The sequence below is a fragment of the Ictidomys tridecemlineatus genome, chromosome 2 (assembly GCF_052094955.1).
Source record: "Ictidomys tridecemlineatus isolate mIctTri1 chromosome 2, mIctTri1.hap1, whole genome shotgun sequence".
NCBI classification, from domain to species: Eukaryota; Metazoa; Chordata; class Mammalia; order Rodentia; family Sciuridae; genus Ictidomys; species Ictidomys tridecemlineatus.
This window is the reverse complement of record NC_135478.1, coordinates 17,423,570-17,438,152: the sequence shown is the minus strand read 5'-3', so window position 1 is coordinate 17,438,152 and position 14,583 is coordinate 17,423,570. Positions and strand designations below refer to the sequence as shown.

Here is a 14,583-nt window from a genome sequence, read left to right as displayed (position 1 = left end):
CCTATTCTTTCAGGCTCTGGCTGAGAGGGGTGAGTCAGGGACCAATGCTTCCCACTCCTCTGACCCGCTTCAAAGGTCAGGAATGTGGTGGGAGATGGCGTAGCAGTGGTTTCACAGAAAGAAGGTCCTAAACCTCATTCTATGGAGATGTTAACTGAGGCCCTGGGTGGACACAGGATATATGCGTTGGCGCCTCAAGCACTGGCACATGAATGATGTAAACATCCAGCAGCTTGTCACACCATTAGCTCAGAGCTAGGTCTTCCTACTGTCAACTCAAGGAAGTAATACTAGAACATGAAGTGGTTTTAAAAAATAAAAAGGTGTGAAACCTCATGACTTACAGAAACTGTGACAATTTTCCACGTGAGTCTGGTGTATAGTCAGGACACCCAGAAGTGAAGGCTGGCAGTGACCTGACTTCCTGACTTTATAAAAACTGCCACGGCATGTGTACAGAGAGGTGACCTCTACAGAGGCCCAGGGGAGACTCTCAATGACATTCCCATGTCCAAATACTCTTTCCACTGAGGAGCAAGGTGAGAAAAAGTGCTCAGAAGGATAACCAGGAAACTCAGGTCAATGGAAACAGGTGAGCAAAACACACTTCCCCTCAGCCCTGCAGAATTTAACAAGACCCCTCTCCCCCCAGCCCTCCACTATAAGCTTCCAAATCAGGAGCCTGTTCTTATTCTTGGCATATTGACCAATATCACAGCCTTTAGAACAGTAAAACCTTTTAAATGGCAGACATTTGAGCCCATGTTTCTAATTAAGCTCATTAGTTAAACTGATATTTTATATATATATATATATATATATATATATATATATATATATATAAAATCATATAAAAAGGGAACCATTTACTTTAAAAGGTGTTTTTAAACATCCTTTAGGGAAGGGAACAGTGGTTCCTTTGTACTACAAATGAAAATAACTACATAGCTTTTTTATTTTTACCTTTTTAGATCTTGGGTCCACTTTCATTACCTAATTCCTTATTTTTTTTTAGCATCTAAATAGAACCCACATGTACTATGCTGAGAAGAGACATGATAGCAGCACAGGAGAAGGCATCTGCAGGACACTTGAGACTAGTCTGCTCACAGTTTCTGCTTTAAACTGTGCCGTAAGCCTGATGTCAACATGCACCCTGTTCATGGTGATAAACCACAGTCCAAGGAGAGCCCACTTCTGAACTTCTGGAAGCGGCTTACTAGAACTTTCCTATTGTAGTCCAGATGGTTATCTCCTACCCCATGGGAACTAATGGACCCTAAAAATGCTTCTGAGCCATGAACTTTTACTATCATCTCTCCTGAAGATCTAGGCCACACGTGATTACTGAGATTGACCCAAGTACCCAGCAGGTCACCCAGCTCAGCCATGTCCAAGCCATTCTAACCAGTGACCCCACAGAGAACAGTTTGTGACCAAGATGAAAGAATTGGCTCTATAGGAGGCAAAGCCTATGCCAGCCACCAAAAAACCATTTGCAAAGTATGCTTTTTGCTTCTGGAAGGTCCACTTCCATGACCTCCAACTGTCTAAAGGTCTTAAGAGAAAAGATGAAACTAGCCAAAAAATACATTGCTTAAAGCTGGGGAATGGGAATTAAAACTAATTTATTTTCAGACTTCAGCTGTTCAAAGGCATACAGTTGAAGGCTTTGGTTATTTTGAGGGAGTAGCTTAGGAGGTGACAATAGGAACTTTCCAGATTTTTGATGCATTAAACCCTGCTCTCCATCTTGGGTGCAGCTGGTGGAAATGCCCAGGCCCTGAAGTCAGCGTATCTGGTGCCATCATCCTCTATAAGAAGAAACACCCTGGCTCCAGCTGGCATGGCTGGGCGAGGGCAGCTCTTTTCAGAACCCCAGTGCCTCAGCCTTTGCAGGAGGCCCGCCAAGGAGCCTGTGTGCTGATTTCAGAGTGACTTCCCCCTTTCTGGAGATGCTGACAGGATGAAATGCACAGACCCTTTAGACCTCCTGCCCCAAAGCTCAGGGCTTCACTTCTGGATGAGCTAGCTCATGAGAGGGAGGGAGAGACATTCGCTGGGGGTAGGGGTGGGAGAGAGGCGGAGAGGGAGAGGTTGTGAGTGTGTGGGTCAAGTGTGAGTGTGCGTGCTTGTTGCCCAGGAGATTTGTAAAATGGAAAGCCACAGCATTCTGGATGCAGGAAGCTGCTTACCACACCAGCATGCTATGAAATATTCCTGAGATCCAACCTCAGTCTCTTCCTTTCAATCCAAGTTCCCTGGGTGAACTGTAGGGAAAGCAGCCTAGCAAACTCTTAAGAATTAAATTATTATTATGTTTAAAGGTACAGACATACCTCCAAAGGGTGCCATGAGCAGAGAGTTACAATGTGAATGGCCCTCCCTGCCAGGAGATGTTCAGGACCAAGCAACCCCTCTGCCTGGCAGGTACTCATTTAGGTGGTTCCCCAGGCTTGAGCCAAGCCAACAGTGGGTGCTGAGTGTGCCTGGCCGGGTTTGTTACTTCTTCACCTGTAACCCCCACGTCTGCACTTGGCAATTGGCGGCAGAGGTGTCTGCAAGGATGTGCAACCCCACCCAGAGGAAGCCAGGGGGTCCTCTGCTACTCCTCTCAGCTTACCTCCGAGATGGACTTGACAAATCGGATCCCATCGTTGGCTCCTTTCACCTTGGCCAGGCAGGCACAGAAGTAATCCCAGTAGTCTTTCTTATTGCCCAGGAGGCTGGCCTTCTCTTTCTGATCGAACTGGGTTGGAAGAGAGACACAGAAAGGGCCCAAACCCCCTATTGCTCATTCTACCATTTAAATGATAAACTATAACAAAGAGCTTCTCAGGTTTTAGCACTGGGGAACACCCTTTATTGACATTATTTTTATTTAAGGCAAACCAAGATATATTAATCACAAAATGAGAGTATGTGAATGCCCAATTTTTAGATGATGAAACTGAGGCTATGAGAGACTGGCTCAAAGTCATACAACTAGTGAGATTCAGGAGTAACGAAAGATTTAGCCCTTGAAGGGACTTCTGCGCAGAGAGTTAAGCGGAAGATCACTGGTTGCTGTCAACACATGATAAACAGAAGCAAAGAGTCTTGAGTCAACATGAAGAATGTTAACTATGCCCCAAATTAGGGAAATGTGGCCATGACATTTTATCCCAGTTACTCAAATCTTTAAGTTTCAAGGCTACTCTAATACATATAGAACAAATTCAAGTAAATGTCAGCTCTGAGTCATTTCAAATCCAAACCAAAATGGGCTTAACAACAACAACAACAAAAGTCCATAAGCATTTGTGTAAAGCCAAGCAAAGAAGTAGTTGAAGGCATGAGGAAGGCAAGCCCTCAACCCCAGGCCTCTTCCTCCTCTGATTCTTTCTATTAGAGCTTTTTTTGTTTTGTTTTTTTTTCCCTGATTATGGAAGCAAGCTGTGAGAAATCCAGATTTGAAAAAAGCAAAACAAAACAAAACAAAACAAAAAATTACAAGGCCTAATACCACTACCCTAAAATAATTTCAGGTTCATTTCCCTTCTGCTTATTTCAGTGATTTTCCACAGCTACAGCTGTTCTCTAGAGTGCTTTTTGAACAGGCACAAGAGTTATACCACAATTATGCTAAAAATAACAAAAGTTTCTTGTACCAACCTGGGAGGTCCTGATTCAGTAGGTCAGGGTGGAAACGAGGAATGTTCTAACCAGCTCCCCAGTGAGGCTGGTGCTGCTGGTCTTGGCCCATACATGGTACAGCAAGACTCTAAAACAGGGGCCTACAGGTAATCCTCAGAGGGTCCTCACACTCCTGGAAACTGCCCGTGTGACTGGGTGTGCACATACACGTCTATTTGGGGTGAGACCCACAGCTTTCATTGAACCCTCAAAGGGCCATGTAACTGCGCTAAAGTTAAGATTCTTGTTGTTCAGTGGCCTTGTGACTTGCCTTGAGATGCCTACATTTCTAAAGAATGTTCTCAATTCCAAAACCACCCTAAGGAGTAACACCTTGATTTCCCCAGAGAACCACACTGAAGAGGACTGAGCTCTAGCTTTGACCTTGAGTCTAACTGTGGGCTTAATGGCTCTGTTGATATTCCTGATGGTATCATATCCTCAATGCTGATAAGTCACCCAAGAGGGAAACAAGAGACAACATTGCCAAAATCAACACAGGACAGGTGTCACTTACTTGCAGAAGATACTCAAGTTTATAAGAAAACTTGTGCAAGCTGGTGCTGTCATCTGTGATGGGCTCTCCTGCTTCCTTAAACTCATTGCTTAGTTCTGTCACTGCATCTTTAAAGACAACAAACAGGAACGTGTGACCAGATAGAGAAAGAAGTCAGAGAGAAGGGTGGGAATAACCCAGAAAGCATGAGGAGTGATTACTGATAATAAGCAACCCTAGAAATGTAAAGGGCATGTAAATATCTAGGGATGTTTATGTGTGAATGAATCATTTAGTCCCTTAATATTGACTTCCAGAAGGTTTTATCCTTTATTCTGGTCATATTTATTGCTCTTCACTGTCTTAGTCTGTTTTGTGTTGCTATTACAAAATACCTGGCTTGGGTACTTTTATAAACTAAAGGTTATTTATTTTACATTTTTACATCTTTGAAATTGGGATACGCCTTTAAAATCAATCTAAATACCTTAGATTTGTTGAAATAAGGCAATCCTTGTCTTATAATGTTATATTAAATGAGAAGGACATAAAGACCTGGTATCAGTTTTGTAGGCTAAAAGACAAAGAACAGGTGGGCCCATTGGGCGGCCCTATGGTGGAGGCCTTCTGGCTGCCTCATAACATAGTGGAAGGGGCCAGACACTCTTTCTAACAACCCACTCTCCCTGGAACTAATCCACTCCTGTAAAACTCATCGCACTCAGAGACACCACATTAATCCTTTTTGAGGGTTGTCAGGACCCAACCTCCTCCCACTAGGCCCTGCCTCTTAAAAGTTCCAATACTTTCTAATACTGTTACATCATGACCAAATTCCCTTCACTTAAACCTTTGGGGTACAGACCATCGCATTCACTATAGTCCTACTGCTCAGTTCAGGTTAAGTGCAGGCTTTCAGAACACCCTAGAGGCACAAATAATAGTACGGGTAATAACGATGACAACAATATCTGCTTCTGTTAACTGAGTGCCTCGGAAGGGCCAGGACTTTGCACACATTTCTCATTTATACAACGCTGCAAAGCCAGAGTTGCTCTATTTCAACAAATTCAAGATGCAACTGATTTTTAAGATGCATCCCAACTTCAGAATTGTTAAAATGTGAAAAAAATAATCACAACTTTGAATCTCTGAAATCTGATATTATCATCCCCATTTTAAGAAACCTGCTTTTTTTCTGGGGCTTTCTGACTTCAGAGTGCACCTCTTAACTTCTAAGATAATTGACTTCCCTGTTGGAAAGGAGGGAAACCTACCTTTGGCTTTCACTCACTGCCTCTGCCGAGGGACAAAGAGACTGTCAAATGATGGAGTTGGTTTAGATATGGGAAACATTTGCTCAGTTGAGACAGCTGAGATGTGCTGGACAAAACTCCCTTCTTCTCTGATAACTCTTCGAAGAAAAGAAGCCCCTACCCCTGCCCCCAAGCACCACGGTTTAAACACACCTGCCCAGGATAGTAGCTAGGCCTGAGCTGGCTGAAAATCCAATCAGCAAAAGTGGGCAAATGGTGAAGACAGGTTCTTGAGACTCAGTCTTAGGACAAGTGATTATTGTCCAGTTGTGACCTATTTGGAGTGACTGCTACAGCTGGCATTGAGAGCCAGAGCCTTTCTCCTCCATCCTCCCTCCTCTGCGGGCTGGGCAGACACTCAGTTCTGGGAACTCCTGAAACTTTGCAAGAAGGAGCCTTTGGATATGAAATTTTCAGCTCTAATCTCTGACAATCCAAATGTAGTAATTATGAATAATTATAGCTTTACAGAAAACTTCATATTTGACTCTCTCAACAATCCTGAGGTGTCATCATCAAACCCATCTGGCACACAAAGGGAGCAAGTGCACACTGGAAAGGTGATGGGATTTGTCCAGAGTTTTCCAGGGTTAAAAGGCAGAGCCTGGAATGCCTGCCCAACTCCAAAGCCCACGCAGCTACTGTCACCCAGAAGCTGCACGGTGTGACACACAAGAGTGTCTCAGCTAAGGATGCACTACTCCAAGTGAGTGCTGTCAATCTGTGGGCTTGTCAAGACCTATACTGGCAGAGAAAAGGAAAAAGTCTTGCTCTATGGGTTCTGTAGAGACATGGAGACCAACCTAGGGGTTGGCTGGGGGTGATCAGACTTAGCCAGCATAGGGCGTAGATGATGGATGGGACAGGAGCTCAGCCTGAGGGCCCTGTCTTTTTCTCTCTTCCCTCCCAATAAGGACCTCTGGGTCCCACAGATATCCTTGAGAAAAGAGACTGAAACAGAGAAGATTCCTACTTGGTGGAGAAATCTCTGAAAGTCAGCAACAAACTCAGATTTGCAGGGGCTGTCATTTTATTTTCTCTGCATCTCTGTAGATTTTTCTTTTAAAAGCACCTAACATTTTAGCAGAGAGCAGACTGTGTGGTTAAAAGAATAGACTACTGTCAGGCTGTTGGTAGTGCACACCTGGGTTCTGTTCACCACTGGCTGTGTGACTTTAGGTAAATTACATAATCTCTCTATGCCTGTTTCCTCATCTGCAAAATGGGAGTAATAATGGCACTGACCTCACAGGACCAAATGTGAGGACTCAGATAAGACATGTGCATGACAATCCTGTGCATATGCAATGCCATGTAATTACAGGCTGAGCATTCTAATCCAAAAATATGGCCCTCAAAAGTTTGGGATTGGGGGGCATTTCAGAGTTTGGATTTGCAGATTAAGGATGCTCAACTGGTAAAGTCTATGTAAATATTCCAAAATCCCAACTATCTGAAGTCTGAAATACTTCACACTTGAATAAGGGATGCTCAATTAGCTATCTGAGGCCCAAAGCATTATCAATAAGAGGCAATATGTCTGAGAAAGTGGTTTCTATCTTATTGACCTTGGACCTTCACAATGAGGACTGTGGCCTGCACTCCAGCTACACTAGGCCAGTGGCTCTTGGTATGAGAGACTGCTCACTGGACCCAGTCTGATGGGTAGGACCTGGGTCCATTTAGGTACCTGGGTCTATGAACTATCAGAAAGTGTCATCGGGACTCAATAACATGGAGGAAGTGGTCAGTTTCAGTTTGTGTTGTAGCGAAAGTGCTGGAGTTCCAAAAAAAAGCCGGCAAGACCAACCTGGTGATTGGTGAAAGAGGGAAATGTGTCCAAATTCTGACCCTTGGCACATCATCTGAAAGGGAGAGACTTGAATCTACGGCCAACAGAGAAGTAATATTTCCCCTGAAGCTTGATCCACATCCCCTTCCCTGCCCTTCTCGGCAGGAAGGCTGCAGTCACAGTCCCTTCTCATTTGGGGAAGTTGGAAAGTAGCAGGCCCAGACCTGGTGTCACAAGCCAAGGGCCATCTGCCAGCCAGACTAGGTGCAGCAGCAAACAAGACAGACAGGTATCTGGCCTTCCTGCTCAGAGGGAGAATATTCACTGCAAAGAAGCCAACTGCATCAGAGCCCAGAGGTTGTGACTCAGCCAAAGACTAGTACTGAAATAAGATCTAGGCAGGAGTCAGTATTTGATTTTGTTTACAAACTGGCTTTACAGAGCTCTGAAAGGAGCGCCAAGCAAGTTCTCCCAGTCTCCCACAGGGTAGATATCCGAGCCCCAAATATTTCAATGTGATGTGTCCCAAGGGCTCCAATTACTCTGGGTGTGAACAAAGATGAAAGGGCTGAATTCAACTGGCAAGAGCAGAAGTGCAGCCGCAGTCCCTCAAAATCAACCTGGTAGCCCAGCAACCCAACCAAACCTTGCAGATCGCGGATGATTCTCTGGAGTTGGCTCTCGGCGCTGGTGGAAGCCATGGTGAGTCCACCTTCCCTGACCGTGTGGGTCTGGAGGAAGGCTGGAACTTGGTGCTCTGAGGCTGGCTGGTCAGCAGTGGTCAGACTTCATGGTGGCACCTGCTTGGAGGAAGCAGTCACAGACACAGAGTATTAGAGGACCTCTGCTCTGGACACAATGTCACCCCATCTGGTGCTTTTCCTCGATAGGATGGCTTGACCTTCCTGAGTAGGTCTTGTTCTGTGAACTCTCTTCGTTTTGCTTCTGACACATATTCAGGCACAGTGACCTGATTTGGGGCTTAATAAAAAACACGATCAACCAAATAGTACAGCTCGTTTTATTCTGAGCTCACCTTCCCCTCTTCTCATTCAGGACTGCCTCCTATGCCACCCCTAAAAATGCCTTCCCCTGCCAGGTCCCCCAGCCCCTCATACAACAGCTAGACCTCATCAACCCAGATTTGTACAGCTCCCCAAAGCCTAAGGTGCCAACTTCTGCCAGAGCACTCTCTCCCACAGACCCAATGTCCCCCCAGGCCAGTAACTCTGGGTAGGCAGCCCTGGGGGGTTGAGGAGCTAAGAACACATACCCTCAGAGCTTCTGGACCAAGGACAGCCTGGCTTGCTGGGCAGGAAGGAGGCTCCCTTGAGGTTGGGGATTTGCAGTCTCCACCTGGCCTGTCATCCGGGGGACTGTTCATCTCCTGTACCAATCAAGGGACCTGTCTCTATTTTAAGCTTAGTTACCATCCTCTCCTGCTGGGAGTCCTGAGTTACTAGCCTGACGTGGGCAGCTGTTAATGTGATTTAAGGACACAGTAGTGATTGAACACCAAAAGGGTGAGATGTGAGCTCATGGAAAAGAGGTCCGGGCATGCATTTGACACTCCTAAGTCCCTTCAGAACCTCTAATTTCTCCCTGAGACATCCAATGCAACGTCCTGGTATGTGTTTTACACACATGATCACTTTTAATTCTCACAATCACACTGGTAGAATAGATAATTTCATCCCTATTTATAAGGGAAAAACTGACCCTCAGAGAGTTAGGAGCAGTTTGAACTCTGCTCAGTGTGATTTCAAACCTGTGACCTCTACAAAGGACCAACCACTTCTACTGGCTCCTAGAAACTACCCTTAACTCCAGTGTCTCCCAAATAACATGTCACCCTGAGTGTTTCTAGCATTTGCTATTCTCACTCTCCAGTGGCCATCTCCCTGATCCTAGAAGGGAAATGGCCCCAACCATGAGCAACTCCAAATATTTACACAAGCATTCCTGTGTCAGCAGGGAAAGAGGAGGGCCTGTGTCACAGGACTGAGATGCCCAGCGCCTATTTTTAACTAACAAGCCAGTGCGGCTGTGAGTCGGTGAAAACAAAGCAGGAAGAGAGAGGGCTTCTCTGCCCTAGGAGGGGTAGGTATCCAGGCCCACACCTGTACCACAGTCCCAATAACTCATGACTCCGAGCTCCAGAGAGCAGAGATTCAGGGGATTGATGGAGAGCTCCCTCCCACAACAAGTGCTGGCACCACCCACCATGGGCATCAAACTGAGGGCAAGGGTGGTTCATGAGAAGCCTGCCTGCCCATCTCAGGGCTTCTCTCTAGGTCACCTGTGAACAGTGATTTGGCAAGAAGCAGCCAGAGCCCTAGAGAGAGCCAGAGCCCAAGCTCCTTCAACTTCTGTAGGGAAGGCCTGAAGCCCAGGCAGACACGGTGCCCCTCCTGGGAAGGCAGGGATCAGGGTCTTCACCATGGATACTCACTGCCCCAGCACATGTGCACCAGCTGGGGAACAGAGGCATTCAAGGCACAGTCCAGCCCCAGGGGAGACAACAGGAAAATATCCTGATATCCAGACACAGTGGGCACAAGGGGCCCCATGCAGGGATATGAGTACGAGGACAAATTCACAAGTGCTCAGCAAGAGGAGGAGTGAGTCATGGATACCCACAACAGCAATGAGCCTTGGTGAGCCTCCCATGCATTATGTGGAGTGAAAGAAGCCACTGTGAAAGCTACCTCCTTTCGATCCCATTTATAGATGTTCTTGCAAGGTCAAAATGTGGGCAGAGATCTGATCTCTCCCAGTGGCTGCCAGGGGCCAGAAAGGAATGACTACAGAGGGGCACAGGGAAAGTCTGGGGAGGCAAATTCTGTCCGGTGTCGTGATTATGTTGGCGGTTACATGACTATATGCTTGACAAGCATGTATTTGTCAAAACTCACATAACTAGATTATATCTTAAAAACAGTGAGCACTGTGATGAGTTAACATGTGATAGGAACTGACAGAGAGTTAATTTAATTCTGCCTGGGGGCGGGAGAGGGTTGACAGATAATATGTGATGGCCACTGAGTTGGGCCAGCCTGAAAAATAGATGGGAGGTCCCTGACAAGAGCCTAGGAGGGGAGGAGCCAATGGAGGGTGCAGCAAAAGTGAAGGCTGTTCCTCTTACTGGGCGAGGCAACTCAGAGGACCTTGCAGTTTCAGGGAGAACTCATCATGGAGGAAGATGCATGCACCCATCCCCCATGATCATCAAATGAAGCCCACTGCGCCTGTGGGCACACTTAACACTAGTGGTGAGATGCACACTTGGGAGTGGGTGGAGCTTGAGAAGGAGGCCAGGGCAGCAACAATGCTGAGTGACTCATCCCGGCTGTAGCTGGGACAATGCAGGAACCACACCACCAGCTGGCTGTCCTGGAAACCAGCCCCATTTGGAGTCAGACTGTGGGAAACAATGTGTAGAAACCAAGCCAGCATCTTGGTGAGATAAGCCTGAACACAGATGGAAACATGCTCCTTTAAGACTTCTTGGTGCTTTGGTGGCACTGCCCTTGTGTCAGCCTGAGCCCAGAGGCCTTCTGTCTGACCTGACCTTCGCAATAGCGTGTTTAGCTGGCATCAAGTTCCCAGGTCATGGGTTGAGCTGTTCCCAGCCGCTGATTACACAAGCTCATTTTCCAATGAGCCTGTGTCACCGCCAAGGTAATGAACTCTAAGAAACTGGCTGTCACGCTTGTGGGTCACAGTGGACTTTTCCACCAAGGCTGTGGGATTCTGGAAGTAAAATCAAAGTTCCCTTGGGGGAACACTCACCTCTTCCTCTGCCTCGATCTGGGGCATTATTCACCAAGGAAAGGCACAGGTTGGGATACTACTGTTTCGCCCACATGGTCAAGTTTCTTGTGCTCTAGAGAGCATGCTCTTTGGTTGAGGGACCATGGACTTCTGCTATGAACCAGCTCCATCCTGACATCTACAATCCATCAGCAAACTGCTCTCCTGATTTGGGAGACACTAAATTTCCGTACACACTGCCATGTGTGCTTCAGGGAGCAGTAGGGATGGGGACACTCCAGGGCTCCCATACCTTTCAGGGCCTCCAAAGTACAAGTCACCTCCATGAACCCAAGGTCCTTGTTGCATGACATAAAATCCTTTATCACTGTCTCTGGAAAGCTTTTTCAAGTATTAGTTATTTGTTTCATAAAATCTTTGGAAATATTGGATTTTCTTGTCAGCAACTCAAAATTTAAAGTTTAAGCCTATCCCGAATGTCCAAAACATCCAATCTCCTGACAAGAGGAAAAGGGACTACATGCATTAAAAAAAAAAAAAAATTTATCATTTATTACCTGGGACCAGTACCCAAGATGCTAGTCATGGCTTTGGTCTTATTTTAGAGGTGAAGGCCCTTCCCTGACCCCCAAATTACTCTTATACCTGCCTACATGCTCTAAGTGCCTTACACAATAGACACAGCAGATTAGTTCCAAATTAAGAGTCAAAGACACTAACTGACTCACGTAGACTTAATGACACTATAGTGCAAATGACTAATATTCACAATGTTGCCCAGGAACTAGATCAGGCAGAAGCATACAGTAAATGAATAACCACATAAGAAAGGCGATCAGAAGGAAAGAGGAGAGTACAAGTCAGCCTTGCCATGACTTCAAACTTTTGCTCCCAACACAATAGCCAAGAACTGACCCAGAGAGAACACGTTCAGTGGACTCCTCCCCAGTTCCAAACAAGGTGAAGCATACCATTTGTAAATTCTACCCGACCAAAAAAGAAAAAAAAAAAAAAAGACAGGTGGGAAAGCAGTAAGCCTTTTTGGAAGAATCCATTGCCTTGACCTGCTTCCATACACCCAATAGCATCTATCTAGTGACCACCCATAGAAAGGGGTACACTTGGCTGGTACCTGTAGTTTTGAAGACTTGGAGATGCTGCTTGCTTAGGTGTTGAAATGTGGTGGGCGGGCAGACTGCTCTCCCTAGAACTTGAAGAGGGTGGTGGCAAGTCCTCAGGAGTGTACCAGAGGCCGGCGGCAGGCAGTTTGGCACACGTGAATACAGGCTCACTGGGTGACCCAATCCCTGGGACCTATAATTAAAATGCTTGCAACTGCAGCCTGCGTCATCTCTCTCAAGTGCTCCTTGCTAACTGAGTCTTCTCTCTTTTAAATGGAATGAGGGAGGGAGGACTTGGGACTCTGCTATTGCTTTTTGCATCTTATATTGGCCTCCTCCCTCCCATCAACTATAGTTGCTTCCTTGGTCACTCCCCTGTACATATACAAAACTGGCCATGGTTCCAGCCCATGGACACAGGAGAACTGGGTCAAGAGGATCCGAACCCAAAAGGGGTTGCTCTGAACCTGAGAAAAGCTGACCACCTTTTTGAAGGAAGGTGGGCAGTGGCCCTGAGGGAGGGGCCACACATCTGTACTTAGGGCTGTGGGCCAAGGTTCTGCCATTAGAAAACCCAGAGAAAATACCCAAAAGGTGATGGAGAAGGTTTGAAAATCTGGGTGTCACCAAAACAGCTGCATAAATGACTGAAAACTCAACTGGCTCATCTACTCCTGCCCCAAAGAGGACACACCCCACCTAGGCGGGGGAAGATGACAGATCTCCAAAATCATATGCTCCAGGTACTTTCCTGACCAGAGTGTCAAGGGGGTCAGCCTAGCCCAGTATGAATTAAGACCTTTCTTTGATAAGATTTGACAAAGCCACGAACAAGGCCTGGAGGTACCTCTTGAACTAACAGAGCTCTCGTGCTAACAAAGTGCCAGGCAGATAAGGGGTGTGTTTTTGACACTAAAAAAAAATAGTGGGGCTATTCTGATCTAGCAGCTGGAGCCACACAGCTATGATCAGGAGCGGTGGGTGGAGCCCTGGCCTTTAAGGAACTTATGCTCAGAAACAGACAATACATACCCCAATAAGCTTACAATTGAGAAAAATCCCTTGAGGCTTGATCAGTGCTTCTATGAAAACAAGCGAACACACAAGGCACAAGCTCTTCTCTGCTCATGACTTGGAGCTGCCACTGCAGGGTCTTAGGGTTTCCTTCTCCAACTTTGGGGCTGTTCATCGCCACAGTAATTTCTTGTTTAATTTCTGTTCCTCACGCCTGTCTGTAAACTCCAATGCTGTTCATTATTTCCCTCACCTCGCATGTGGTTCTGGCACATACAAAGCCCTCAGTAAGTTACTTGCTGCATGAGTGAATGAGTTAGACAAAATAAAACACGGATCCTCGCTCCACAAACCAAACTAAACCGTGAGGCATAGCAATACGCCAAAAATGTAAATCATAATTTCCCAGATGTGGGGAACAAGTTTATGTTTCAAAATTCAACTCTTCTTATTTTTAAATATTGCTTTGTTCAGCACAAGTTATTTTTATGTTCACTAAAATGATTTATTTTAAAAATCTGGATGTAATGGTGGATATTATATTGTCATTTTATGAGAATCTTATAGAACTATTATTCCAAAAGTGAATGGAATCATATGATTCAGGAATAATTTAAGGACAAATTAAGTGTGTATCTCCACCTCTACTTTATAAAAAAGCCCACAGCTGTGCTGAGAGCTCAGGTGATTGCTGTCAGATCTGGGTTCCACATCTCTTAACCTGGCATGTGAGGCCCTTTATTCTTGGGCTGAAAGGTCCATCTTCTGGTCCCTCCCCCTTCCTTTCTCCTAGTGGTGTTTTGGCCTGGGCTGCCCTGAATTCAATGGCCAGGGCCCTAACTCTGGGTTCAGACGCTCTGTGTTGTCCTCTGTCAAGACTGAGCTCTGCCTTATGCTCCCCACACTTCCCTCTGACCAGGTCCTCCGGTCTTTCTGGTGTTAGCCTGGATGGGAGGGAATACACACTACAGTCTGGTCCCTAAGGAAGTCTTACCCAAACCTTTGCCCATCCAGGACAACAATAACCACTCCATCTGTAACCCAACCCTTCTGTTAAGAGTTGACTTACGTCTCCCCTCTTTCTACCCCTTTTCATATGTTGAAATCCCAACCCCATATCTCAGAATGTGACTGTATTTTGAGGAGAGAGCCTTTAAAAAGGCAACTGAAACTTTGATTGGGCAAAGGGGAGGGAGGGATGGGGAAGGGATATGGGGGCAGGAAAGATGGTGGAATGAGATGGACAACATTACCCTATGTACATGTATGACTGCACACATGGTGTGACGCTACATCGTGTACAACCAGAGAAATGAAAAGTTGTGCTGCAATTGTGTACATGAATCAAATGCATTCTAACCTAATTAAATTAAAATAAATAAATAAAACCCCACC

At 45.9% G+C, this 14,583-nt stretch overlaps 1 protein-coding gene across 5 annotated transcripts in view; it reads right to left on the bottom strand.

The window, feature by feature from the left end:
* Positions 1-14,583, bottom strand: part of Fyco1 (FYVE and coiled-coil domain autophagy adaptor 1) — a 74,478-nt gene that overhangs the window by 56,150 nt on the left and 3,745 nt on the right. For 2 of the 5 annotated variants that reach the window (XM_005332911.4, XM_078037976.1), the window contains exons 2-4: positions 7,926-8,079; positions 4,193-4,299; positions 2,624-2,749 (exon numbers count right to left, since the gene is read on the bottom strand). In XM_005332911.4, coding sequence (XP_005332968.2) covers positions 2,624-2,749; positions 4,193-4,299; positions 7,926-7,980 — 288 coding nt within the window. In that variant the 5' untranslated portion in view covers positions 7,981-8,079. Of the gene's footprint in view, positions 1-2,623; positions 2,750-4,192; positions 4,300-7,925; positions 8,083-14,583 lie in introns of those variants that run through there. The other 3 variants (XM_078037979.1, XM_078037978.1, XM_078037977.1) reach the window with 2 other exon arrangements.